At 41.0% G+C, this 27,602-nt stretch overlaps 3 protein-coding genes across 7 annotated transcripts; 2 read left to right on the top strand and 1 right to left on the bottom strand.

The window, feature by feature from the left end:
- Nucleotides 1-3,513: 3,513 nt before the first annotated feature.
- LOC114352791 (zinc finger protein 883) lies at nucleotides 3,514-12,057 on the bottom strand. Of its 3 annotated transcripts, none has more exons than XM_028304519.1 (9): nucleotides 11,648-12,057; nucleotides 11,167-11,565; nucleotides 10,963-11,058; nucleotides 10,364-10,852; nucleotides 9,403-9,603; nucleotides 8,314-8,500; nucleotides 5,528-5,638; nucleotides 4,516-4,942; nucleotides 3,514-3,802 (listed from the first exon to the last, which is right to left on the bottom strand). In XM_028304519.1, exons 2-9 carry the CDS (start codon nucleotides 11,445-11,447, stop codon nucleotides 3,597-3,599), a joined length of 1,998 nt encoding a protein of 665 aa, XP_028160320.1. In that variant the 5' UTR covers nucleotides 11,448-11,565; nucleotides 11,648-12,057; the 3' UTR covers nucleotides 3,514-3,596. The 3 variants fall into 3 exon arrangements, with proteins under 3 accessions (XP_028160320.1, XP_028160319.1, XP_028160322.1); XM_028304518.1 differs by lacking the exon at nucleotides 8,314-8,500 and adding an exon at nucleotides 6,283-6,469; XM_028304521.1 differs by lacking the exon at nucleotides 8,314-8,500 and adding an exon at nucleotides 6,283-6,469 and having other exon boundaries at nucleotides 11,952-12,057.
- Nucleotides 12,058-13,214: 1,157 nt separating this feature from the next.
- LOC114352793 (UPF0565 protein C2orf69 homolog) lies at nucleotides 13,215-27,314 on the top strand. 3 transcript variants are annotated; one of them, XM_028304524.1, is made up of 10 exons: nucleotides 13,215-13,450; nucleotides 16,232-16,384; nucleotides 16,967-17,094; nucleotides 17,544-17,648; nucleotides 18,290-18,398; nucleotides 18,919-18,980; nucleotides 22,913-23,068; nucleotides 25,268-25,374; nucleotides 25,991-26,103; nucleotides 27,063-27,314. In XM_028304524.1, exons 2-10 carry the CDS (start codon nucleotides 16,253-16,255, stop codon nucleotides 27,192-27,194), a joined length of 1,044 nt encoding a protein of 347 aa, XP_028160325.1. In that variant the 5' UTR covers nucleotides 13,215-13,450; nucleotides 16,232-16,252; the 3' UTR covers nucleotides 27,195-27,314. The 3 variants fall into 3 exon arrangements, with proteins under 3 accessions (XP_028160325.1, XP_028160324.1, XP_028160326.1); XM_028304523.1 differs by lacking the exons at nucleotides 22,913-23,068; nucleotides 25,268-25,374; nucleotides 25,991-26,103; nucleotides 27,063-27,314 and adding exons at nucleotides 19,597-19,752; nucleotides 20,939-21,045; nucleotides 21,418-21,530; nucleotides 22,110-22,268 and having other exon boundaries at nucleotides 13,216-13,450; XM_028304525.1 differs by lacking the exons at nucleotides 16,232-16,384; nucleotides 22,913-23,068; nucleotides 25,268-25,374; nucleotides 25,991-26,103; nucleotides 27,063-27,314 and adding exons at nucleotides 19,597-19,752; nucleotides 20,939-21,045; nucleotides 21,418-21,530; nucleotides 22,110-22,267 and having other exon boundaries at nucleotides 13,217-13,450.
- Nucleotides 13,598-14,949, top strand: LOC114352792 (TWiK family of potassium channels protein 7). Its single transcript, XM_028304522.1, has one exon. It carries the CDS (start codon nucleotides 13,819-13,821, stop codon nucleotides 14,887-14,889), a length of 1,071 nt encoding a protein of 356 aa, XP_028160323.1. The 5' UTR covers nucleotides 13,598-13,818; the 3' UTR covers nucleotides 14,890-14,949.
- Nucleotides 27,315-27,602: the final 288 nt, after the last annotated feature.

Genomic DNA, 27,602 nt, shown 5'->3' with positions numbered 1-27,602 from the left:
CATTATCGTGTCAAAGCCTATGATTGTTCGATAGCTACACCGTGGTCTATTACATTTGCTTTCGCGCATCTGACTTTATTCCGCATTATATCCCTGACTTATATGTCAAATTCAAGTTCATAGAACTTATAATACCTAACAGTCTTTGGATACGTTTATCACTAAGACCCTCGCCTCACCCTTGTAAATATCTCTCTCCAAAATATATTTCGGAGTTTATATTTCATATATCTTTCTTTTAAATATACATCGACATTTTAAAGACGTATTTTTTTTATCAATTTTCTTCGTTGAAGTAAAATTGTCTCGTATATGGTGGCTCGCACCTGGTAGATTTAGAACGCATATGGACACACCGGAATTTTTCGTTTTCTTAACTGTGCACTACTCTCTTAATACGTATCGTTACTGTACTTCCATATGCGTGAATGGTTGTCGTGTCCTCTCTGACGCGGCCGGCCCGCGCGCGACCACTTGCGACGTGCGCGTGCAATATATGCGTTAACGCAATTAATTGTCTATTGGTAGATATGAATTTCTGTTGTTAAAGCAGCCTTAACTGCACATGTAGGCCTTTTCGCCTGTCGCTTTCTAATATATCTACCAAAGTATCACAATGAGCTTCGTGCCATTCGTTGGCAAAAAGTCGCAAGTGTCGCCGGCTCGTATCCCGGTGGCGGGGCCGAATACAGCGCTGTGAGTGTACTGCCGCGATGTTACGTACACCAGAATCGGTACGACTTTAATCGTTTACATATTCCGAATTCCGTATATTTATACTCGATAAATAACTTTACCTTTGTACTCACTCGTTACGCTCACTAATCTTAAAACTAGATGTACATAAAAATATCACAGCACTATCGATTCTCTTACGCTAAAACCGGACGCTTGGCGTCGGCTTTCAATACAATAACAACAAAAGGAATCGAAATAGAAATGCAACATGCGGTGTCGCTGGACGCAACGTTGCGTTATTATGCGGATAAATATTATGTCTCAAAATTATTATTTTTTTGTTTTTATAAAGATCAAGTTTGTAAATTTTGAATTCTAGTTATATTGAGTTGAAAACTAGTATTATTCCTATTATTATGAACAAAACAAAATGACAACAATATAAAAATAATGTATAAAAACACTGCATTGACGTTCGCTTAGGATATGATGTCATCGTAGACAAATAGCGTTTTTATACGTTAATACCGGAGAATGAGTTTATATTTTCATTTTTTGAAGATATACAAAACAAACACTTATTGTGGACTTTATAATCACCAACTTATGCAAAATTTTAAAAGGCCAAATAGCCAGATCGTTGGAGATATTACGTCAAAATTAAAACTATCCAAAGGGCGTCCAACGACATCGTCGTAAGCGAAATTGAAATGCAAATTACTAAGTGCCGCAAATTACCGTTATTTACAAAGCTGTAGTCCACCGAAACTTAACTAACTTTGGGTCGATTCTTACAACAATCGAAAAATTCAGGAACAAAAACTCCTAAAACACTTAATCCAGAAAAGCCAGAAGTAATTTCATACCTTTTACAATTAGTTGTGACTAATACAAAGATCACACGCATTGTAAATCTAAACTGTCGTCAGCAATGTCGATCGTTTCATGGCACACGGACATTGCGTCGCTCCTGGGGGTCGATTTATGAATTTCATCGACTTTTTGAATTCGTATACGCAATACTAGCACACGTGTGAATCATTTCGAATGATAAAATCCTGTACTAAACTATTATAAACTGAACTTTCTAAAGAGAAAAACAATGAATAAGTTCTGTAGGGAATCAATGAACAAATACATGTATGACATTCCAAAATCGACTCCCTGGGTCCGTAAGACGAGATGCGATTCTATCACCGACCAACAATCGCTCGTGTATTGGATTTATATCTCGTGGTCGCATGACGTTTAAGTATATTTTCCCCTTCAAACGCTTCTATTATGTAGTCAGCCAAAAAATCTGTTTTAATATTAGTTGTTATTTGGTATTTATAACACAACAAAGACGATAATCGCTTGTATAACAATGTCAATGAAACTAACAGTGAACAAAAACTAAACTAACAAATTAATATAGGTGCAAAAAGTAACCTTATTGATATTGACAAGATATCTGAAACTAAAATTAATGCTACCAGTTTCTTGGCTGATCATAAACTAGAAGCCTTGTCTAGACCTGTTAGCTTTGATCTAAAATATTGGTTAAACCCTGTTGTTCGGGATATAAGAACATCGAATATTGATCCCTATGTCATAACATAAGTAATAGTCGAAGATATTTAGCAGATCACTAACAAATAGGAAATAACGTCAATAGAATCCTGCATCTCATCTTAGGATACTTGAATAACGAAGATAATAAGCAAAAAAACTATAATAAAAAAACTTAAGAAACTAAAGTGAGGTAGCAATATTATGAATATAATTACTCATCTAATGTTTGGTGGGATACATGTTAATAATGTATAAACAGTTACACTACAAAATAGCTCCTATGGATTACTGAGGTATAAAGTCGTTACTGTGTGAGGTAGACTTGTGGCCGGCAGGCGATTTCGACCATTTGGTACCGCTCTGCCGTTATACAAATACTATTATAACTATTTATCTCTAACTTTCATGTTAACAGTGAATAGGGAACGGACCGTGTAGACAGACATATATTTTTTCCATTTACACTTAAATCTATTTCTGGATTACACTGAACGAAAAGCTTAATATCTAAATATGGAAACTTTTTTTTTTGTATGAGTTCACACACATTCGTGTTACTCATTTTGTTATTTTGTTTTTTTTTTAGTAAATTACGAGTACGGTCAGCTTGCTTAGACAGTGACAGTGCAAGAAACAAAAATTACCACCTCGTCCTTATGATAGACTAATAAGGTTCAAATTAATATTGGAATCTATGACGTGATTATTGACAATAAAGTAGATCGTACACTATTCAATAAATTTATTATACTCTGTGACATCATTTTTTTATTTTTACTTGATACTGACTAAACGTGCCAACCGTACGAAAGCCATAATGGGGTACCACACGCAAAGCTTATTCCAGATGGCGCCAAAAGCGGTCCGGGCATATCACACTATTGATTACGTGCAAAAATACAAACTTGGGGGCTTACGGAACTGAATAATATTAATTTCTCACTTCTTTCCTAACAAAGTTTTTGGGAATAGACGATTATTACGATTAAAACTGACTGGTATTGAACACAGGAAGTGAATTGGAATAAAATCAAGAAGTCGTTCGGCAATATCAACAAAACGTTTGCGATGACAGTTATTTTATTTTATTTTATTTTTCTTTATTCAGAAAACCACAGCTCTTTATAATAATAATACAAACAGGTATTTTTGTTCTTACAGCCAATAATGGATTCTATATATTATTACAATCTCGTAAAAAAACAGTCAAAGGGGCAAAAAAAAAGAAACATAGGCTTGCATGCTGGTTGTGTGTGTGTATGTGTGTGTGTGTGTGTTAACATTCAGATGCGCCACCTGGCGGCAAATTTCGCGCGGATCCCCATTAAAAACAGCACTACACGGTCCGTTAATTTTACAAACATTTAATAGATATCGGCGTTCATCACCTCTGCTAAATCCGCGTAGGCCAGGTCGGCGTAGGCGCAGTCGGCGAGTTTGGTGAGGACTGGCGGCCAACGCGGCTGAGTCACCAGCTGTGGCGGCGCGTGCGGTAGGCAGTGCTCGTCGAGAGGAACCAGTTCTGGGCCGTATTCGCACGGCACGCTGGCGGGGAGCGGCACTGGGGTGGCTGGAAACAAGGTGCGAATAAGCAATCGAGTGTTTGGCCGCCAAGTAAAGTCCGGCCGCCGAGCAGATAGAATTTGGTCCAATGACCTCAAACTACTAGGATATTGCTTGCGTATATTGCGTAATTATGTTGCTATCGCGCTCGAACACTCACGGCGGCATAGCGTGTCGCACAGTCGCAACAGCAATATAATTAAGCGCGAGTGATAAGGATGGGTAGCTTGGGGTCATTGGACGAAATTCTATCTGCTTGGCGACCGGACTTTAGCAAGGACGAGCCTAATATAGACTCCGCGCAAACGCACAGCCACCGGTGTATGTCACGCGCCACGTCCTTTAGTACGCAAACGAAAGTAGTGGATGATTGCCACGAGTGAGTGGTCGATAGCTGCCTCTAGTGGGCAATGGCGACCACTAGTAGTCGGTGACCACTACAATTGTATAGTGACCGCCACCCACCGGTGAGATAATGCGAATTATATTTCAAAATAATTTATGTAGGTACTTAAACAGCTTGTCGCCAGGCACTGGTAGCTTTCGTCAGTGGGCAAGAGGTGACTAAAAGAGAAATATGCGAACATCAGGACTCACCAGTATGAAGTTAGCGCCCAAAAAGACAAGAAACGTTAAAAAAATGGCGTTTGCTTTAAAATTTACTAATTCAAGTTCAAGCATTTTGTAACACACGAAAAGAATAATCAACATCACACTCACCAGTGGGCATCATCGGACTCGGCACCCAGAGGTCGGCTTCGATCTCGCTGATCTCCTTAGCCCTTGTATCCAGCGGATCCAGCTCCTCCAGGGTCATCAGCTCATCTAAGGTGTCATCAGCGCGCCAGCCGCACGACTCGTCCGACTCCTCCAAACTGGTCGGGGCGTCGACAGACATCTCCGAACTAGACGGATTGCTCACATCCAACTTCTCGTTGCTAGTTTCTGCAGGCTTTTCGTAATGGTTGAACGTGATCTGCGTGACGTTGTGGATTTTCTTCATGTGCTTTCTCAGATTCGGAACGCTTGCGAACGTTTTGGGGCAGTTGGAACACTTGTAGGGCTTGCTGTTGAAGTGGATGTTCTGGTGCTGCTTGAGCAGGTAGAGCTTGGCGAAGCCCTTGCCGCAGATGGCGCAGGCGTGCTCCTAACAAATACAAATAATTTATTTTTGAAACACAGGTAAGGAGTAAGGTATACAAGCAAAAGATGTTTTCAAGCCGTGATCAGCCTTGTCGGCATACAAATGTTAAAGCATGTGATAATATTAAAAGAAAGTAATAATGAGCAGATTAAAGGCTCCCACAGACCAAACGCAGGTCAGAAGCAGTGCGGGTCAGTTGCAGCGCGGCTGAGGCACACTGAAAGCAGCGCAGTTTCAAAGCAGTTGCAACGCGGGCGGTTGTCAAAAAATTCAATATTCGAAAACCGCTTTCAACGCGCTGCTACCACCCGGAGGGTGTGTCATGCTAATATGGCCGCCATAGTAATACAACAGCGCGGGCCCGCGCTCGCGCCGCTTCTGTCCCGCTCCCGCGCCGCCTGGTTTGTCGTTCGGCAGTTGCAGTGCGGTGCGGTTGGAGCGCGTGCGCGGCGTTCAAATTTGGTGTGACACACTTCAAAGAGTTTCTTGCTTTACAATTTGCGCGGGCCCGCATTCAAACTGCGCTGCTACTGCCCCGCGTTTGTCTGCCGAAGCATTACATGTCAAAATCCTAAATGTCAATGATACCTTGGCCTCGTTGTGCACCTTCATGTGCTGCATGAGGCGGTGGCGGTGCGAGTACACCTTGCCGCAGATCTTGCACACGTGGAGCACGGCAGAGAAGTGCTGGGTCACATGCTGGAGAAATGATAGGTTGTGATTAGTAAAATTATTAGCTTTTTGTACTTCTTCAACAAGCTTCTTCTGTTTTTATGATCACTTTTTACTTCTATATCTACTAACCTACTTGCAAAGACCCGCCCTATGATATTGTGCCCTTCTATGCCCAACAGGGTTTATATTTCGATCACTGTAGGTATGCTTTTCATTTTTATAGAATGCAATAAATAAGTACCGTGATTGACTATAGTGCATCGCGTAGATCAAAGCGGCATATTTCCGCCTAGGGCCTACCTTTGACAGTTCATAAAATTTTCTCCACTACCCATTGATTGTTGGTGTATGTATATTTCGACCTACTCCTATATTCATTTGGTTGAATTCATTGTGAGTTCCAAGACCCTGGGGACCCAAGTTATCCCCAAGACTAAAGCCTGGTCCGTGAGCACGTAGAATTTTCTTCAATGACCCCTAGCTACCCATCCTTATCGCTCGCGCGTAATTATGTTGCTATCGCGCTCGCACACTCACTGCGGGTACCAGTCGCACAGTCGCGACAGCAACATAATTACGCGCGAGCGATAAGGATGGGTAGCTAGGGGTCATTGGACAAAATTCTACGTGCTCACGGACCGGGCTTTAGCTGTCTTCTGCAGGCCTACCTTCATGAGCAGGTACTTCTCCCCATAGCAGCGCTTGCACACGGGGCAGGAGTAGCGCTTCTTGCGGTGCACGGGCACGTGCTTGAGGCAGGCGGCCAGTGACGCGAACCGCAGGCCGCACTGCTGGCACCAGTTGCCTCCAGCGTGCTCCTTGCGGTGGAGGACCAGCTCTTTGGGTGTTGCGAAGCTGGGGATGTCAAAGTCATCTTTAATATAATACTATTAAATCCCTACAGTCGAAGGGGGAAACAAAAAATACCTCTGTATCCTACAAGCAACGCCTTGAACGACATAGCAACCATCTGGCTACACAGCTCCTGAATACAAACAACTGCCTATTTCGGTTGAAAGGAATGCGATTGGCTTCCATATAGAACTTCCGAGTAAAAAAACCAGGGAAATTATGTTGGAAACCAAATCTAAAGAACGTGTTATTTATAGCATAGTGCACTGCTGGCACCAGTTGCCGCCAGCATGCTCCTTGCGGTGGAGGACCAGCTCTTTGGGTGTTGCGAAGCTGGAGGTGATAGATGATTGTCAGCGAGGTTATGTCGGTCATTAAATCTAAAGAACGTGTTATTTTAAAATGTATTAGTAATTTGTTACTGCACAAATTAGTAATAGTCCCGTCAGCCCCTCGTACTAAGCTAAATGTGCTTGTTACGAGTGAGCTCAAAACTATAGTCGAGCAGCGGCGGGGACCGAACCCGCGTTCCCCTGATCACGAGTCAGCCAGTCCGACCCCTTCACTGTTCGGCTATCGTGGCTTCAATTCGAGGCTATTATAGCATAATACGCTCTAATTAGCCCGCACTGCTGGCACCAGTTGCCACCAGTTGCCACCAGCATGTTCTTTGCGGTGGAGGACCAGCTCTTTGGGGCGTTGCGAAGCTGGGAATGGTAGATGTTTGTTAATGAGACTGCGTTTATCTGTTACGAATTCGAATGTGCGAGTGCACAGGTCTAAAATATGGTTTATTCCCGTAAGTCATGGGCTGTCAGTTCAGCATACTATATGCCCTGCTTTGCTGGATGCTGCTACTAACTGGTCAATCTGGAAGTAATTGGGGGAAGTCTATGTTCACCAGTTAAACCTTGTGCCTAGGAAATTAAATTCATATTTGGGTCATTCCATGACAAATGTTACCGAGGGTGAAAAACTAAATATGTTATTTTCGCATTAAATCTGATGAATTTTGAAAGTAAACATTCCAAATTATAATGTGCAACAAAAAAAATCTGCAAGAAACAAGTAATTTTTAAGTTATTAGTCTTCAAAGTCTATACTTAAGTCAACAGACTGTCTGAATGATCATTTTCTCTCTAATTATTGGTAATACGATTTTAAAAAAAACTATCAATCTGTGAAACGTTTTGCCACTATATGATTTGAGGGTATTTATCATAGAATTGGTAGATAGCGCCATAGTCCAAAAAAAAAAAGATAATCANCTCGTATTAACATTTTCATTTATTTATTTTCACCAACATACAAGGTCAATAACCTAATTCGATAGAATAAATTATTTTAACATAATCAGAAGTGCGCACGTTACACCGATTTGGTATCGGCCGATTCCTCATAAAAATTATAAATGGACTAAACTGATAAGTGTAGTCTGCGGAGTATCTTATAGTATTTACGTACTTCGTTAATCGATAATCGAGGGGTCGGTTGTATTAAAGTGACGTGTTTGCAACTCAACAGACACTTTTACGTCTTTTTTACACTCAATTGATTTGTGACATATCTATTTAGACCACACATCTGGCTTGTATTGGCGACATTAGACTCTATAGTCTGGTCCGTGAGCACGTAGAATTTTCTTCAATGACCCCTAGCTACCCATCCTTATCGCTCGCGCGTACATATGTTGCTGTCGCGCTCGCACACTCACTGCGGGTGCCAGTCGCACAGTCGCGACAGCAATATAATTACGCGCGAGCGATAAGGATGGGTAGCTAAGGGTTATTGGACAAAATTCTACGTGCTCACAGACCGGGTTTTAGCTATGTCTTCTGCAGGCCTACCTTCATGAGCAGGTACTTCTCCCCATAGCAGCGCTTGCACACGGGGCAGGAGTAGCGCTTCTTGCGGTGCACGGGCACGTGCTTGAGGCAGGCGGCCAGCGACGCGAACCGCAGGCCGCACTGCTGGCACCAGTTGCCACCAGCATGTTCTTTGCGGTGGAGGACCAGCTCTTTGGGTGTTGCGAAGCTGGGGATGGTAGTTGGTTATCAGTGAGGTCATGCTAGTCACTCAAAATTAATGCAGACATATCAACTCGGAAGGAAAGGCATCAACCGTATCGCTTTTTGCATCGCCTTTCGCGCGCTTTCAATCGCGAGGCGAGGCGTTTACGTTACGGTGCGGATTAAGGCCTATTCAAACCTGAGCGATATGCGCTGCCGCTGTGGGTAGAGGCACATACCACGCGGGTTTCGCTCAGGTATTTACTAGAGCGTTTTCTCTGCCGCAGACGGTAGCGAATACCGCTTAGGTCTGAACAGTATTATTACCGCATACCCACTGGGTTTTCTCTGCCGCAGATGGTAGCGAATACCGCTTAGGTCTGAATAGGCCTTAAGTGTGCATTGAAGTATGGAGTTTCATACACAGAATACTGTTACTGACCGCCTGCAGTTGATACGGTTACGGCGGGTTGATAAATGAGCGACGATCTTAAATCTAAAGAACGTGTTGTTATAGCATCCACCAGCAGCTCTCTGGCAGTTGCGAAGCTGGTAATAGTAGATGATTGTCAGTTAGGCGTTTATTACCGCTAAAATATAAGCGCTATTTACGCGCCAGTGTCTATGTATTGGGGTGGCTTTTTAAGTTCAAACAGGGTGCGGTCTTCACAGTTAAGGCGATGAATGCTGGTTACAGAATCCTGAGAAATTTATTTAGACATGTCGTATAAAAATTTTCGCATTGTTTAACTGCTGCTGCAGCTCCTAGATTGATCAATCTCTATCCAATTAATAAAACTACAGGAATTTATTATGCAGATAAAAACAAGTAGGGATTAAGTTTTTGTCAACCGCCTCATGCATTGTCCACAGCATAGGCTTCCATCATATTCTGGAAATCAAAAAAATATCTATGACATCACTCACATCTTGCCGCAGCCTTCCTCCGGACACTGGCTGTAACAGATGTCATGCTCGGTCTTATAGTGATCCCGGAGCCTCCTGGCAGTCTGGAGCGCGTGTCCGCACTGCAGGCACTGGAAGCCGCCGTCGCGCGTTCTGGAGTGAGCCTCCATGTGAATCACGAGCAGGGACAGCCGGGGAAAGCTCTTGAAGCACACTTCGCACCTGTACGGAGACGCTCAGCAGTTAAAATCAAAATCAAAAATATTCATGTTTGACCACTGGTGGCACTTATGAATGTCAAATACAGTAAAAAAAGGCAGCCCTTAAGGGGCACTTGTTGTCTTTTGGGCAAACATATGGCAAGTGCTGAGAAGGAACGCCGGAACAAACTCAGCCACCACAAGTTGCCAGTAATTATCTAACGGTAAGGATAACCAACTTCAAGTACATCAAATATGTGCCGACTGAACTGACCACGCAAATAACAATAACTCGAGTATTCAAGTCCACTGCACAAGTATAGGATGTATACTGGTATTCTGCCACTAATGCAGCAGTAGCAATACTAGCAGTTTGTTCAATTAAGATTAAAATTGCGAAAGTATTATAATTTGAGTTTATCATGCGTAACACAGGATATTTTAATTCCATAACTAAGCAGTGCTGTGTTTATAATTTTTACTGTAAGTGCTCAGCATTGTTAATAAATTAAACTTTTATATCTCAATTTTTATTTATAACTTAGGTTGTTAGAAGAATTGACTAAAAAGTCTAAAAAACCATCCACCACCAATACAGACCAATAATCGCACAGCACTTTGATTCTACTACTGTCAAGTGTAGGTATTTCATACAAAAAATCTAATTTTTGAACACAGAAAATTCGCAATTGCAGAAAAGGCTGAACATGTTTCATACTATTGTAAAAAAAAATACTTTGAAAATGTAGTAAAGAAAAAATCAAATCAAATCTAATACTTACTGGAATTTGTCTTTGGTATAATGGTTATAGCAGTGGTTAGCAAAGACAAAGTATTTGTCATACTCTTTTGCACAGATATTACAGCCGTAAATAATTTTTTTATCGTCATGTTCTAACATGAAATGATTATCGAAATCTGGTCTGGCTTTATAAGTTTTTTTACAGATCGAACAGAATATACCGCCAAGGATGTCTATGGAGCTATCGTTTGAAAATTCTTGGCCCTCAGAATCTGAATTGGACTCATTGTCTTCAATAAGTACATCGCCAAAATGCTTAGCCAGGTGACTAGTAGCGTTTTGAATTTCGTTGATGCCCTCATCGCAAATCGGGCAGAAGTAAGAGATGGAGCAATGGTCTTCAATGTGTTGCTCGCAATCGTTCGTATCCTCAATCTGCTTGTTACAAATTTGACAGTTATAAGGTGGGTTACACTGCTCATTCTTGTGGCAAATTTGATGCATGGCAAGATCTTTTTGGGATTGGAATCTGAAATAATAAAATAGTTTAACTTTAACACAAGCGCATATCTTTACTAAATTAAATGTTTATCTTCCATAATGAATAAAACATATTTAGCAAAACGTATTGGAACTTACCTAACATGGCATGTTGAACATTTGAACTGATGCAAAGATTCATAATGGCTGACGAGTGCTGTTTGCTTTGAAAACTGCTTATTGCAATGGGTGCATCTGCAAGTACATTATACCAGTTAAATTCTAATAGCTTGTAATATAAAATAAATAACAATTATACTACAAACATATCAAAATATTGTAATGAAATTGTATTGTACTCACCTAAATTTATCTTTCATGACATGAATTGTGTAACAATGTCCTCGAAAACTGGGGTAGCCAACTATGTCTTTATAACAAACAACACATGTGTACGTAATATCTTTGCTACCAGTATCATGTTTTAGGTAATGTGTGTCATATTCCTTTTTATTTCCAAATTTTGTGTGACAAATGCGGCAGTAGATGCCACCGATTTTGTCGATGGTGGTGAGCTTTAGATGATTGAACTGAGGCTGGTCTGAGGTCATCCCCACCGGGACCCACTTTGAAAGAGCAGCCATATTTCTATGTATGATCCATCTATTGATATTTTAAGTCATCAAATGAATACTGATGTTGGGGCTATTGCAAAAATCATAATAGCGTGTATTTTTTCTTACATTTTTAAGGTTTTATTTCCTGAAATCACAAATATATTGTTTTGTAACAAGTGTAACAGAGCAAACATAATGTTAGTTGACAAAGTAAGTCACGCTGGTACCTTATGGGGTAAAAAAAGGCTCTGGAGAATCATTCTTGCGAATACAAAGACACCGCTCGTTTTACACCCACATTCTTCTCTACAAGCACACAAGCATGCCGGTTGCATAGATTTATTACTTCAGGCGGAAATTTAAATATTTAAACACAATAAATTTATGGAACGGCGCTCCATTTCTTCAATAATGCGTTATCAACTGGTTCTAATTACGGCGACTCCTTGTCATAGATAAATCCGTACGATTGTGCAGCCATCATCCGAAAGCAAACCCAATGCTCTGCAACAATTTGTTCTAAATACTTACAAAACCAGACAAATACTTGCAGATACACATCGGATTAAAGTCCCACTACATTTTACATAATAACAGACGAATTTTATGGTAAACTTTAGTAAAAATGCAATACCGGATAACANCTAAATAATTTTGCATAATCACATGTGGTAAGAGATCCCTTGTATTTTGTTTACTTTAGAATCATAATTGGTACACTTTCGAAACACACACGATGGCATTTTTTATTTATTTTGGTAAGAACACAGGAACTTACAGTGTGGTACGCACGCGATTGCGCACGACGCAGGCCACACGAAGACTAAACACAAGACGTCCCAATTGGGACGTATTTGAGTATTCACAACGCGAGCGCTTATAACATATCTGCTTTTGTTTTTATATAATATCATTGCAAAAAGCTTACAGAGAACGGCTCAAAATGGATAAACATGATGGAACAAAAATAATTTTATTAAAATAGTATGAATGATTACTCCCTTATTTCATTTCTAACCCCTTAATATTACCCCGTATTTGGGTGCATACTTACAAATATTTCGAATTGAATAAATGAAGAGCATTCACAATATTTCGCCTATGTATAACAAGCCTTATGGCCTTACTATTTCGTTACTACCGTTTCGTTACGTACATTTTTTTTGAGAAATACTCATAAGTCATAACGCAACTTATTTTGTATGAGTTACATACAAATGTCCAGCCGTGAGTACATTATGTAAAAACTAAAACAATGTACTGTAATCACAATAGTAACTGTAATCTTTTAATATCCAATAGTTTTAATGCTTATTGATTTTCGTAAACAAATATTTCATGTTATATTTCATCAATAAAGTTTCATTTGATACTTCAATAGTTTTATTTTTAACCGCAATACATGAAAAGGAACGGATCATAAAAAAGTATGACAGGTATATTTAATCTGTGGGCAGCAGACGCCATATTGTATTCAGCGCCACCTACTGGACAATCTAGCTCGGTACTAGTTTGTTTATCGTTCAACCAATACTAGGGCCGTTTCCTATCTGTCTTTAGACATACTCTCTAATCTGTGCCGGATAACAAACAACGCCAAGAAAACGTGTGAATTTTGATTTTGACAGATGGCTAAAATCGATAAAAATTCTTGCCATACTAAAACCACTTCAATCTACGCAAAGAACGAATTTCAAAATCTCGCATCTACTCAAATGCTCTGTGACGTATTTCTATCGCTCTGTTTAAATCGGGAAAAAAAAAACAAGACCTATCCTCATTGGTCCGCTCGGGTTCGCTGCTTGGGCCTCGAATCTGTCAAAAATCAGTCAAAAAAATGTCAACGAAATAATTTTCTGAATTTTCAGAACATTTTGTAATAAATTAAAGAATAAAATCGAAATGATAAAATTCAAATAAATCTTGTGCCCTGCATTTCAGTCAAGGACTAAACTTTGTACCTAAACGTTAATTTCACTGCGTGTTAATCAAGAAAAACCGTAATTAAAATTCAAAGGATCGATCTTTTGGTAAGTTTTATTAATTTTAAAATTACGCATTATTTTTGTGAGTTTCAAATATTAATCCGTGATTTGAGCTCTTTACTAATTATTATCACAATAAAAACTAATCGGCGACTATCACAATAAAAATTAACTTGACAAAAGTAGAATTCTCGCAAAATCCGACGAAACAACGCACATATATTTTTTTTTTCTATTTACATTTAAATAGTATCGCTGTTTGATGTAAATAAAAACTGTGTTTTGTAATCAAACTAACTTGGCGAGTTGCCAGCCGGGTTCCCGAAATAGTCGACGTCTCGCAACTATGAGTAGTTTACGTTATTTCGTCCGGAGAGATTGCCGATCGCGTGAGAAGACTCCATAAGTCCGCCATGGACCGCCACCATCCGCTGCACTCGAGCTTCCACGGCTCCATGAGGAGCAGGGACTCCTCTTCCACGGCTGGCAGTGACCCCAGAGAGAAAATCAAAGATTGTTTCAGAAAATTTATAGCCTTTATGTTTACCCAAGTGGGAGTCGGCGCGCTAGTCGTGTGCTACGCGATACTGGGCGCAGTTAGCTTCATGCACATCGAGAAAGACAGCCCAGATAAACAGCTGAAAGAAGTAAGGCAGTGGAGACAGAATTGTGCCGAAAGATTGTGGAACATTACTGTGTCAATGAATGTTTTCAATGAGACAGCGTTTGTGCTGAAAGCTAATGAGGTGCTGAAGGTGTTTCAGAGTAACATAACTGCCGCCATTCATACAGGGTACAGTGGCAGAACAGCTGAAGATATCTGGTCATTTCCTGCTGCATTGATGTATTCTTTGTCAGTATTCACTATGATAGGCTATGGCAATGTTGTGCCCAAGACTGTATGGGGGAAGCTTGTTACTGTCGCATATGCCTGTTTTGGTATACCAATCTACATTCTCTACTTTTGTAACATGGGCAAAGTTCTTGCACAGTCCTTCAAGTGGCTGTATATCACTGCCCATGAATGCAGCCGCAGAGATGATGCCTTGTTTGAAGATGGAGAGATAGCGCCCAAGAGAAAAATAACAGTTCCGTCTACAGCTTGTTTATGGGTCATATCTTTCTACATACTGACTGGGACTATAATGTTTGGGGCTTGGGAGAAATGGAACTATTTGGACTCGACATACTTTTGTGTTATTAGTTTGTGCAAAATTGGTTTTGGGGATTTTGTTCCGGGAGCCAATATTGCGGATTCCGCTGGAGGGTCACACTTGAAGTTAGTGATCAACTTCATTTATGTGCTACTGGGCATGGGATTGGTGGCCATGTGCTACAACCTGATGTGTGAGGATGTCAGAGTCAAGGTCAGAGAATTAAGAGATGACCTGAAAAACTGCCTGGATGATATCACATTGAAAATCACTGTTTGCATGAATGATACCAAATACTACCACCATAAACAAACCAGAAACCTGAAATGATTGAAGTTGTATTTTTTTTACAGTTTATTGATATTATTTTAAGTAAAGAACTGCATTTTTAACAGTATTTATAACTTAACTATTATATTATTTTGGTGAATGGATGATTAGTGTAGTTTTAATTATACTAAAACATGTATTATGTGCTTCTTTGTGAATAAAGTTAAATATTTTAAACATATTCTTACTGTTTCCTTATGATTGCCTGCACCTGTCCTATATGATATAAAAATGCTTATCAATAGTTTATAGGTATAGGATTAGGCTTCTTCATCTCTGCCAGTCATTGACCTTCTCGATTATGGTTCTTTAGAAGCTAAGGGCCGACGCTAAAACTAGCGCGGGTGAACGGAGTGTCACCACACACGTTTGGATACTACGTCACACGCATGCACTGTTTTTATTCATTTTTTTTATTCATTTATTCATTGCATCATGTAGTACATTGGATTACATTGTTAAATTATTTTTTTATACAGACTCGCGCGCCCGCGCGAGTTATAGCGGAGGCCCTAACTTTAAGGCCTATGCTAAACTTGACATATAATGTAAACAAATGTTTGTCATGCCGAGGCCGCACTCATTGCGATAAACCGAAGATTCGAGCTATCGCGATGTGTGTAGCCGAGTATTCGCGTATACTTCGGTCCTATTTTGCATAGTCGCAAGAACATCGCTCGGTTGTCGCCCGAATGTTATCGCGATGAGTGCGGTCTCGGCCTCAGTAATCTCACAATGCTGATCTATAGTTAAACAGCTAAAATATCCGAAATGTTATTTCCTAAGTATATTTCCTAAGTATACGACGGCTGAGAAAATATCTACTTGATGAACAGGAAAATTTGTAAACTAATATTTTTTTTTCTAAATAAGTAAATATCTTAAAAATATATAGGATTCTGAGCGACTGCAGTGGTATAGTACCGATCCCAAGTATTAGTAATACGTAGGGCTGTGGTCAATCTGGTTGTTTTTACATGACCTAGGTAGGATTAATAATACTAACACACACATGCACATATACATTACATACACAACACACACTTGAAGAGCACTGTGTTTTTTATTTTTTGTTTTGTGTAAAACTTAAATATTAATGTCTTCCCACTTGATATGGCTGCCACAGAATACCAGCGTTATACTCTAGGTCTTGACCTAGGGCATAGCATATGCTGAGTGGCTACCATTTTTGGTTCAAATTTAACTAGGTACCTACTTAGTAATTATATTGTTGTAAGTAGTCTAAGGATGTTAGGACTAAATAAAAATATTTTTCTTTCTTTCTTTCTTTCTACTGATCTGTTGTGAGAGAAATAAATAAGTAGTATTTTATTATTTATAGTAATGCGCGAGTAGCGCCGCCATGCTGCCGCTGCGGCTGCGGCGCGTGGGCGGGCACGACGGGCGCCTCAACGACGCGCTGTTCCAGCCCGCCGCGCGCCGCCCGCCCGGGGACGCGCCCCGCACGCTCGTCTACTTCGGCGGGGACGTGCAGGTGCTTAATCTCGATTGCTACTCAGACTCAAACTTGCGACTAAATTCGAATACGTTTCGCACGTTCGTTTACTTCGGAGGGGAACTAACCCACCACAACCCATGGTTCTTCCTGCCTCACGGCGTACGAACCGAATCTCGGGAGAGCGCGCGGGTACTTGCTCTGGGCTCTTTGGTTTCGGAGGGGAACTGTAGGTGCGTACTCAGAGTTGCTGATGCTAGGAAAGCTGCACCTGTCCAACGATGCGCCATGCGCCACGAACGCTTATCTTTATGGCGGGCATATTCGATGCCAGAAAAGCTGTATAGCCCGCCTTATGATGATGCGCCACAAACGCTCGCCTATTACGACAGCGGGGATATCCAGGTGCGTACTTAAAGCCCACTCGCGCTGAAACTCTAGTATGGTCAGGCTGGACTGGTGTCACTACTGATCAGGCGTATCGCACTCGAATGTACTCCCAGTCGTACGATCGTTGTACTGAAAGATACTATACTTATCAAATGTGTCTTATATTCAATTCCCTGTCTTATATTCTTGCACGTGATCTTCATTGAACTAATATTATAAATCTGTCGCCAGGACTATCCGGAGGTGATGCAGGCGCACCGCGACAACCGCAACTACGCTAAGTGGAACCTGGAGAACACTGCGCGCATGCTCAGCCTCAATTTCCCCGCCACACACATCCTCGTCGTGCGGCCCTCTAGGTAGAGAAGTGTATACACTTTTTGTTGCAATATCGGTCGTATTATACAACTGCGTAAATCATTACAGTATAATATAAATGATTGTTGCGAATTCGCCGCCCCTATCACAACTACATAAAATCTCACAGGAACAGTTTTTTTTTGACGAAAAGCATAGCCGGTACTTTTCAATTGGGTGGGAAGGTTCTGGAGTGGAGGCCTTGTACCTTAAAATGCAGCGTGATAAATCCACCCACAAAGTGGACCGACGGCCTCATAAAGATAGCAGGAAGGCGCTGGATGCAGGCCGCTACAAAACCGGGCGATATAGAAATCATTAGGGAAGGCCTATGTTCAGCAGTGGACGTCCTGTGGATGAAATGGTAATTATTTCTCAATTTTACTGGTAATGATACTGGTATCAGCTAAGTATTTATCGTCTGTCTGAATCTGAACTCTACTGCCTTCAGGATAGAGTACAAGAGCTTCAGCTGCTACGACAATTTCGTGCCCAGCAACAACGCGGGCGTGCCCGACCACACGCCTACACACAGCGCGCTTCATCACCTAGAAAGGTACAGTACCTTTACTAACAATTGTCATTGGTTTTCGACCATGTGGGTGCCTGGTACAGAGCAGACAATAAACAAATAATGTTACCTACGTAAATTAGAAACCATTTCGACTTGCTTTTCATACAGACCAATGGGATTCGAATCGAATCGAAAAAATAATTATGCTTTCAACACCTTTCTGCCTCGCGCTTGCCGTTGCTACAACAAACAATTCCAAGAATTAGACATACTTGGGTCTAATTTAAGTAAGTTTAAAAAACAGATCCGAGATTTGTCTTGTTGTGGCAACTAAATTGCAAGCGTCAGGTGATTTTTGCAGTTCGCTCCTTTATTAATTAGTTGATGATTTTTCTTTTGTCACATTGTTTACTTTTTTATGTAATATTTTTCACAACAAAATATTCATAATGGTTTGCCCAACTTTATGTGTATATTTTACTCTGGAAACTTAATTGGTTTATGTGTTGTTTTACTGCACCTAAGTTAAATTATATTATAACTGTATGTTTCCCAAAAAATAAATAAATAAAATAAATAAATAAATAAATAAATCCTATATGATTGGCATCATAGCTCAAGTACCTACCTTTAGCAGGTCGTCTATAATAATTATCTAATTGATAATGATCTTCTTATCACAGGTTACTGCAGTCAGTGACCACTCGACTAAAAGCCCTGCCCACTTCAGAATTGCTAGAAGCTGTCTCATCTATTTCGCTGCCTGAAGAAATCGACATTGAAGATTTACATGTAAGTCATCATTCAGAACTGTATTCATGAGGATTCAACAAAATTAAATGAAAATTCAGTTACATGTGATTTTAACATCGGATGTCGTAACATAACTCTGGATTGATTGAAACTAACCGATACAACTAAACATGCCCAAAAGCTCAATAAGATTCTTTCAAGTCTGAAATGTCATAACCAAACTGGTATTAAATCGAGTGTTTTTACTATATTCTGGTCTGCGAGCACGTAGAATTTTGTCCAATGACCCCATGCTTATCGCTCGCGCGTAATTATGTTGCTGTCACGCTCGCACACTCACTTCGGGCGCCCGTCGCACAGTCGCGACAGCAATATAATTATGCGCCAGCGATAAGGATGGGTAGCTTGGGGTCATTGGACAAAATTCTACGTGCTCACGGACCAGGCTTTAGTGTCCCCGTCCACGACTCTCCCAACTGTTTTGATAGTGAACCTCGGAGACGTTATTCAAAGCATCATGGACTTTATCAGCTGCAACATAAAGTATATTTGTGCGCAGAACGCGTCGATCCACGCGGCGCGAGACGGCACGCAAGAAGGCGGCGCGAGCGAACACAAGCCGTGAGTAGGTTTAGTTCCAATGGATGTCGTGAATCTTACATTACTTTGTTTTTATTCTTTATCTCATTGAGGGCTTCCCCATTGTATCTTTACTATTACAATTGTTGATGTCTATTTCACTTACCAAAAATCCGCTATGATGTCTTTAAATAATGAATTGTTTGGGTAGTTGACTTCATTATCATTACACAAGGCATTTCTTTCAATGTCTACAAACAAATGGGTTGGCGTACTGGTGTCACATCGTTCGTTTCAGCCAAACGATGTCCACTGCTGGACAAAGGCCTCCCCGTAGGATTACCACAACGCCCGGTCTTGCTGCGTTCGCATTCAGACACCTCCCGCGACCTTCACCAGATCGTCGGTCCACCTAGTCACATCATGAGTTTCTTTTCCACTGTCAATTGCTGGGCCATGAGCCCTAAAAATAAAGGGGCATAACAAATTCAACTAACATAATAATCGCCTAAATTCGTCGAGCTCTAACCCAGAGCAAACGCCTGGTGATCATAGATTTAAGTCCTACTTGAGTCGATGAAATGAAGCTAAGTTCTAGATCCCAATAACAATGTTCATTTGCAATTCAGATCTTTCATAACATACCTCTTAACTCCAGTGAGACCGACCCGCTGTGGTGGCGAGACACGCTGTCCCTGGACGAGACACGTCTGACACTCGTGGGCTTCAGCAAGGGCTGCGTGGTGCTCAACCAGCTCATCTACGAGTTCCACTACACCAAGACGCTGACGCCGGGCGACCTGCACATGATGAGGTGGGTCCAGACACACTGGAGACACTGTCTCACGCGAGACATAAATAGTAAATAACAGACCATTTTCGAGAGGCCATTAACTAATAGACCGTCCTTATCGAATAGTGACTGAGTTTCTTGCGCTGCTTCTTCTCAGCACTACTGGCCTATTTAATGTCCCGAAGCAGTGGTAGGGTTAATACTGGGACGTGAAAAAGTGCTTTTTGAAAGCCTATTTACAAAAATAAATTAATTTTTTATGAGTTTTAATTTCTGGTTTTGCTCCGCTTACTCCTTCTAAATTACAAGAGGGATTTTGGTACGGTTTTTGCAATAGTTGTCGTTTTTTGTCAAAAAATTATTAGCATTTACACAGCACACTGGCTGAACTTAAAAAAATTTCAACCAATAACATGTTTATACTCAAAATTTAGTTGCTTGAAGAAAATAGAAATGTCGAGATACCAAGCCGGACTCTCCTCTCCCATTCTCTATCTATGGTTCGTAGAGCGCGGGACCGAATGTTGTAACGTAGTAACACAGTTCGTTCACTCATTCGTTTCGAGCGTAGGTAGAGTGAGAGAACAAATGGCAGTACTCAGTTCGTTCATTCGTTCGTTCCAGCAGGGGTTGTAGAGTGAGAAAACGAATAATATAACCACAGCTCATTCAATCATTGCGATCTCCCTGCTGCCGGACTTCTTTCTCCTCTTGCATCTCCGTCAGCAGGGGTACGCCGTGACAACAGAGGGCCCCCGCTGAAATTCAGTTTCAAGACGCCCTGGCGGTCTTGATGTATGCTTGATGTTTGTCAAAGGGGCACAAGTACATAGTTATCTGTCCACTTGTGTATCTCTCTCGAATCTCATGATTTGTAAAATAGTGTTGTTTTTTATATCTATGTATAATCGACGCAGATAAACACACACACACACACACACATACATATTCTCTTGCACAATAACACTTGATATTGAACAAAACTATGTAATTAATTATAAGGTTTAATAATTGTATACATCTATTGAAGAGCGGACCCTCCAAACACAGGCATTTTTTGCTTAAATGGAGGCTCCAATCTACTTATTAACCAAAGAAACCTTGTGAACGAAATATTTTTTTTTTCTCTGCATATATCTACGTCTTGCCCGCTTGTATACCTTTCTTTCAAATAAAAAGTTTTCTATTCTATTCATTCGTTCCGTAGGTTCATCTCGCGCGTGGAGGCGATGTACTGGCTGGACGGCGGCCACGCGGGCGGCAAGAACACCTGGATCACCTCGCGCAGCCTGCTCGAGACGCTCACACGGCTCGGTAACTACCCTCATCATTATATTTATAACTACCCGCAGCAGATCTGGTCTCCATCGTAGGAGCACGACCACCTCTAATTTGCCAGAGACAAATGGAGGATTTGGCTTATACTCCTCACACTGACCAGATAGATTGGGGAGGCTTGTTCACATTATATCCCTAAGGCTGCGTTTCCGACGCGAGGTAAATGAAGCGATACTATCGGTTCTTTACAAACACATCCCTACGCATCCTCATTTCTGGTGGAAACGCAGCCTTAGTCTCCTCTTCCGATATCCACGGGAAGAGTGAGAACAGGTTTATTCATCCGCATTTTAACAATAGCATTAAGTACAGCGACTGCACATCTAATTTCCTATGTTTTTGGTTTAGATGTAAACATCTACGTGCACGTGAGCCCGTACCAAGTGCAAGACGAGGGCCGGCCGTGGATCGGACGCGAGGAGAAGGCATTCACTGGGCTGCTGAAGAAACTCGGCGCCAAGGTAAAATCACAAATCAATGTCACTGCGATGGCAATGTCGCGTAACTTTTAAAATTAAATAATCTGCGTGTCATTTTGAACTTTTGAATTTTTTTTTCATATTCATATCAACTTTATTCTTGTTCTGCTAAAGTTCCAAAAAATTACACTGAATATTGCCCGAAAAAGGTTTAGCCTTTAACCCATCGATCCCCAAGCGGTCGCATACTGTTATGTCCGCGTAACAATGGTTTTAGACATTTATTTTACAAAAAGAATACAAATTCACTTATTAGAAAAACACATTAATACATTAGGGCTGATTTTACCACCTTCGGATAACCTTCAACTGAAGAACAAACTTATCATTTTGACATATTGCCCATAGTGGAACTATCCATGTGCCATACTTATTTTCAATCATCGTAATACTAGCCCTCAATAATAAATAAGCAGCGAGTGCCGATTCGCGGGGCTTGAAGGGTTAAACTGTCCTTCACAAGTCTTATCTTTTGAAGCCGTACTAGTTTATCAAAGTTGAACTTTACGTCAAACTTGGTAGGATACAAAGTACATTAATTCTCAAAAACCATATCCCCAGATCCGCAGATACCTGCACACTCAACCAGGCGCGGCGCAGTCTCTCCAGATGCACTTCGACGTGCTCGCGCACTTTAAGCGCGTGCAGGACGCCGCGCCCGCCACGCCGCCGGACTCTGATGACGAGCACTGAACCGGCGACAACTGCGAGGTATTTAGGGCTATCGTTTTTATACTTAACAGTTGGCAACCCTGGCGANCAAAGTTGTGCCTTCGCGAGTTACCTGGAAATCGGGCTTTCGAAATTCGTTGTTTTCGTAGGCAAAAATCCAATTTGAACGAGATTTTGTCAATAGACATTCCGTAAAAACGTATGATAATTACGATGATATAAGTCAAAAGAAGCTATAACAATAAATTATATGACTAAAATCATTTCGAAATCTGCCAAATTCTCGATTTCTGCATGAAAAATGTGACAACGCTCTTAAGCTAATACATACGTATACATCCTCAAATGAACCCTAACAGGGTATTACAATATTCGGTTATTAATAAAATTATCACTATACAATACCTATTGTGCAGGACATGTGTAATATTTTTGTGAATTGATTCTTGTTGTCGACTACGCAATGAGAGTCTCAAAATATTTTCCACTGTCACTTTTCTTTCAACAAATTTTCAGGAAAATTTTCAATTAAGTATCTACCTATTCTTAAAAATCACATAACTTCGACATGGTCTTGCCCAATGCTTAGAGCAGTCACCCGCGTAGATTTGAGTCCCAGACTGCCTATTATGTGAAAAATAATTTTAGATCCCAATAATTTAGACCTTTAATAACATACCTTGTAACCCCAGTGAGACAGACCCGCTGTGGTGGCGAGACACGCTGTCCCTGGACGAGACACGTCTGACACTCGTGGGCTTCAGCAAGGGCTGCGTGGTGCTCAACCAGCTCATCTACGAGTTCCACTACACCAAGACGCTGACGCCGGGCGACCTGCACATGATGAGGTGGGTCCGGACTCCAGACACACTGGAGACACTGTCTCAGGCGAGACATAAATAGTAAATAACAGACCATTTTCGAGAGGCCATTAACTAATAGACCGTCCTTATCGAATAGTGACTGAGTTTCTTGCGCTGCTTCTTCTCAGCACTGGCCCATTTATTGTCCCGAAGCAGTGGTAGGGTTAATACTGGGACGTGTAAAAAGTCTATCTGCAAAAATAAATGAGTTCTATAAGTTTTAATTTCTGGTTTCGCTCCGTTTACTCCTTCTAATTCACAAGAGGGATCTTGGTACGGGTTTCGCTCAAGATTAATGCTTTGTATTTAACCTTTAACTGGTGACATGGTTTTTGTGTAACGTAACTGGTGACGTACGGTCTGAGAGGCCGCTACCGTATCAAGACTGTAGCATAGAAACTAGGTAAGGTAGCATACCACAATCTTTAAAAACAGATTACTAGCATATAGAAGAATTAAATTGAAATAAAATAATAAACTCTAAATATCATTTTTAATGCAGAACTTGCTGTTAAATTATATGTAGTAATAAAAATAAAAAAACTAGAGATGAGATCGATAATCGCAAATAAAGAAATTTAAATCAACAAATTATAACAAAATTAGTATTTTTTATTATAGTTCCAATGATAATCAATTTAAAAAAATCTATCACACATAGGTAACCTATCATTTTAGAAAACTGGCAGTGGTGAAACTTTTGTATTTTTTATTGGCTGTCAGGGCATTTATTGTTTGGCATAAAGTGGACCGTCATTTTCACTTTCTGGCTGATTCTCGTCAATTGGTCCTTCATATTCAAAAACACTTTCTTCGGCTTCCGAATCATGGTCACTTTGCTCCTGAACGATGTTTTCAGGAACATATTCGGCTTCCGACCCAATTGAGTCTTCCTTTTCCGGATATTTTTCAACTGGCGAATTTTCAAGTCGTTTCATAAAGTATGGCACTATATTCCCAACTAATGATCCTACGCTTCTTTTTTGGAGTTATTTAAGTATCAATCGCAAGTAAAAACTGTAAAAATACGAAAAAACTGTATGAAAAAAATGTCACGTAACTGGTGACATGCGGTCTGAGAGACCGCTGCTGAACTTTACATCGATGTAACTTGCCGATTTGGAGCTGAATGATGCAAATATCCTTATCTACGGCGTAGACACAACTAAACTTGAAGCTACTGAAGCGGTGAAACATGGGAAGTACGGGGAAGGGGGTGAAACGATGTTTCGCTGACGCCGCCCGGCCTGTGAGACCGCTTGTCACCAGTTAAAGGTTAAGTCATTTTTTTGTCAAAAAATGCGTTTTAGTACGCTTACGTGGCGGGTAAACCAAAAAATTTTCAACTAATAAGATGTTTATACTGAAAATTTAGTTGCTTGAAGAAAATGGAGATACTAAGCCGGACTCTCTTCTCCCATTCTCCATCTATAGTTCGTAGAGCGCGAGACCAAAATTAAATGGTGTTACGTAGTAACACAGTTCGTTCACTCATTCGTTTCGAGCGTAGGTAGAGTGAGAGAACAAATGGCAGTACTCAGTTCGTTCATTCGTTCGTTTCAGCAGGGGTTATAGAGTGAGAAAACGAATAACATAACCACAGCTCATTCAATCATTGCGTTCTCCCTGCTGCCGGACTTCTTTCTCCTCTTGCATCTTTGTCAGCAGGGGTACGCCGTGACAACAGAGGGCCCCCGCTGAAATTCAGTTTCAAGACGCCCTGGCGGTCTTGATGTATGCTTGATGTTTGTCAAAGGGGCACAAGCAGTTATCTGTCCACTTGTGTATCTCTCTCGAATCTCATGATTTGTAAAATAGTGTTGTTTTTTATATCTATGTATAATCGACGCAGATAAACACACACACACACACACACACACACACACACACATACATACATACAAATACACACACACACATTCATATTCTCTTGCACAATAACACTTGATATTGAACAAAACTATGTAATTAATTATAAGGTTTAATAATTGTATACATCTATGGAAGAGCGGACCCTCCAAACACAGGCATTTTTTGCTTAAATGGAGGCTCCAATCTACTTATTAACCAAAGAAACCTTGTGAAAGAAATATTTTTTTTTTCTCTGCATATATCTACGTCTTGCCCGCTTGTATACCTTTCTTTCAAATAAAAAGTTTTCTATTCTATTCATTCGTTCCGTAGGTTCATCTCGCGCGTGGAGGCGATGTACTGGCTGGACGGCGGCCACGCGGGCGGCAAGAACACCTGGATCACCTCGCGTAGCCTACTCGAGACACTCACACGGCTCGGTAACTACCCTCATCATTATATTTACATTATAACGACATTTTCTTTGCAAAACAGTGCCCCGATTACGCTAATATTTAACGTTTCCAATACATACGCACTTCTTCTCCAGTTGCGCTCCGTTTTTCAATCCAGCTGAGGTGCAAATTCGGTATCACGGTAATGGACGTACCTACCTAGTATTTTCATTGTCACATGAGATATTTAGCTTTACGTTTACGTCTATGCTTCGTTTCAACTAGCTGTCAAAACGACACCGCGATACGGATTTGTCAAAACAGCTGATGTTCGTTCGTCGTCCGGGCACGTTAAAGATAAAAAAAATTTGCGTAATCGGGGCCCCAGTTTTTATTAGAACAGCACATAACTTATTGCAAACTTACTGCAATAGTTGAGGTGTGCAGAATGATGTTTTTGTTACGTCATATCGTCAGCGAAACTTCAGACAAGTGTATGCTGTGTTGCCTTGCCATGTCACCCCTCCCGCACCGTTGTACGCAGAAAGCAACTCAGCTTTGCACTATGCCTGAAAAAGATGCCAAAATGTGCAGTCATGACATTCTACGTTTCAAGTTATTGTTACACGGAATAAGTCTATATTAAATTTATTTGTTTAAGATGTGAACATCTACGTGCACGTGAGTCCGTACCAAGTGCAAGACGAAGGCCGGCCGTGGATCGGCCGCGAGGAGAAGGCCTTCACTGGGCTGCTGAAGAAACTCGGCGCCAAGGTACACAATAATGTCACTGCGAGTGCAATGCCGCGTAACTTTTAAATAATCCGCGTGTCATTTTGAACTTTATTCTCTTTCTGCTAAAGTTCCAAAAAATTACACTGAATATTGCCCAAAAAGGTTTAGCCTTTATCCCATCGATCCCCAAGCGGTCGCATACTCGTATGTCCGCGTAACAATGGTTTTAGACATTAATTTTTCAAAAAGAATACAAATTCACTTATTAGAAAAACACAATAATACACTTAATAATAATAAACAGCAAGTGCACGCAGCTGATTGACTAATCTATTGTCCCAATTCGCGGGGCTTGAAGGGTTAAACTGTTCTTCACAAGTCTTATCTTTGGAAGCCGTACCACAGAATAATAATAAGTACTACGTACAGAAGTTTTACTTCGCGAAGGTATTTAAAAAATGTATGCTCAATGTCATTAACAATATGGTGTAATTTAGCCTGTCTCAAGAGTTAAGCACCATTTTGTTGACAAACGTCAGTGATCGGCACTGCGCCGAAGCTATAGGGCTGACTTCGGTAAAATGATGTGACGTGAGGTGCCAAACTGCGGAAAATGGCGGAGTAAATACATGAATCAGCATGAATTATCATGAATAATATTAACTACTTATTTACTTCTCAGTGTCTTGAGCCAACTTAAAAATGTACATTCTGTTTTTATTATTATTTAGGCAGTTAAATACTGCACAGTATTTAGTACACCATTTTCTTTATTTTCTTCCATCACATACACAAGAATACACGTGCGTGAGTCACTGTTCGCTCGTATGTGAGGCCTTGTCAAATAGTATCCTGTAGGTGGGCATCGTGCGTGTTTTGTTTTCGATGTAAACTCGCGGAGATGAACAGGCCTGGCCGTACTAGTTTATCAAAGTTGAACTTTACGTCAAACTTGGTAGGATACAAAGTACATTAATTCTCAAAAACCATATCCCCAGATCCGCAGATACCTGCACACTCAACCAGGCGCGGCGCAGTCTCTCCAGATGCACTTCGACGTGCTCGCGCACTTTAAGCGCGTGCAGGACGCCGCGCCCGCCACGCCGCCGGACTCTGATGACGAGCACTGAACCGGCGACAACTGGAGGTATTGAGGGCTATCGTTTTTATACTTAACAGTTGGCAACCCTGGCGATTGACAGGACCTCACTCTACAGTGGCGCCATCTTGATGAGTGCAAATGCGATAGTCCTCCTACCACTTTAGCGCTCACAAGTTGGTGCCACTGTCTTCGCTACTAGCAATTGACAGGACCTTACTCTACAGTGGCGCCATCTTGATGAGTGCAAATGCGATAGTCCTCCTACCACTTTAGCGCTCACCAGTTGGTGCCACTGTCTTCGCTACTAGCAAGTGACAGGACCTTACTCTACAGTGGCGCTAACTGGTGAGCGCTAAAACGATAGCCCTCATTCACGTAAAGCAGTGTTTTTCAACCTTTTTCATACGTTTTATAATATTGCAAAGATGTTTGTAGA

The sequence above is a fragment of the Ostrinia furnacalis genome, unplaced genomic scaffold (assembly GCF_004193835.3).
Source record: "Ostrinia furnacalis isolate ACB-3 unplaced genomic scaffold, ASM419383v2 OfSCF1453, whole genome shotgun sequence".
Taxonomy (NCBI): domain Eukaryota; kingdom Metazoa; phylum Arthropoda; class Insecta; order Lepidoptera; family Crambidae; genus Ostrinia; species Ostrinia furnacalis.
This window is presented reverse-complemented; position numbering and strand designations above follow the sequence as displayed.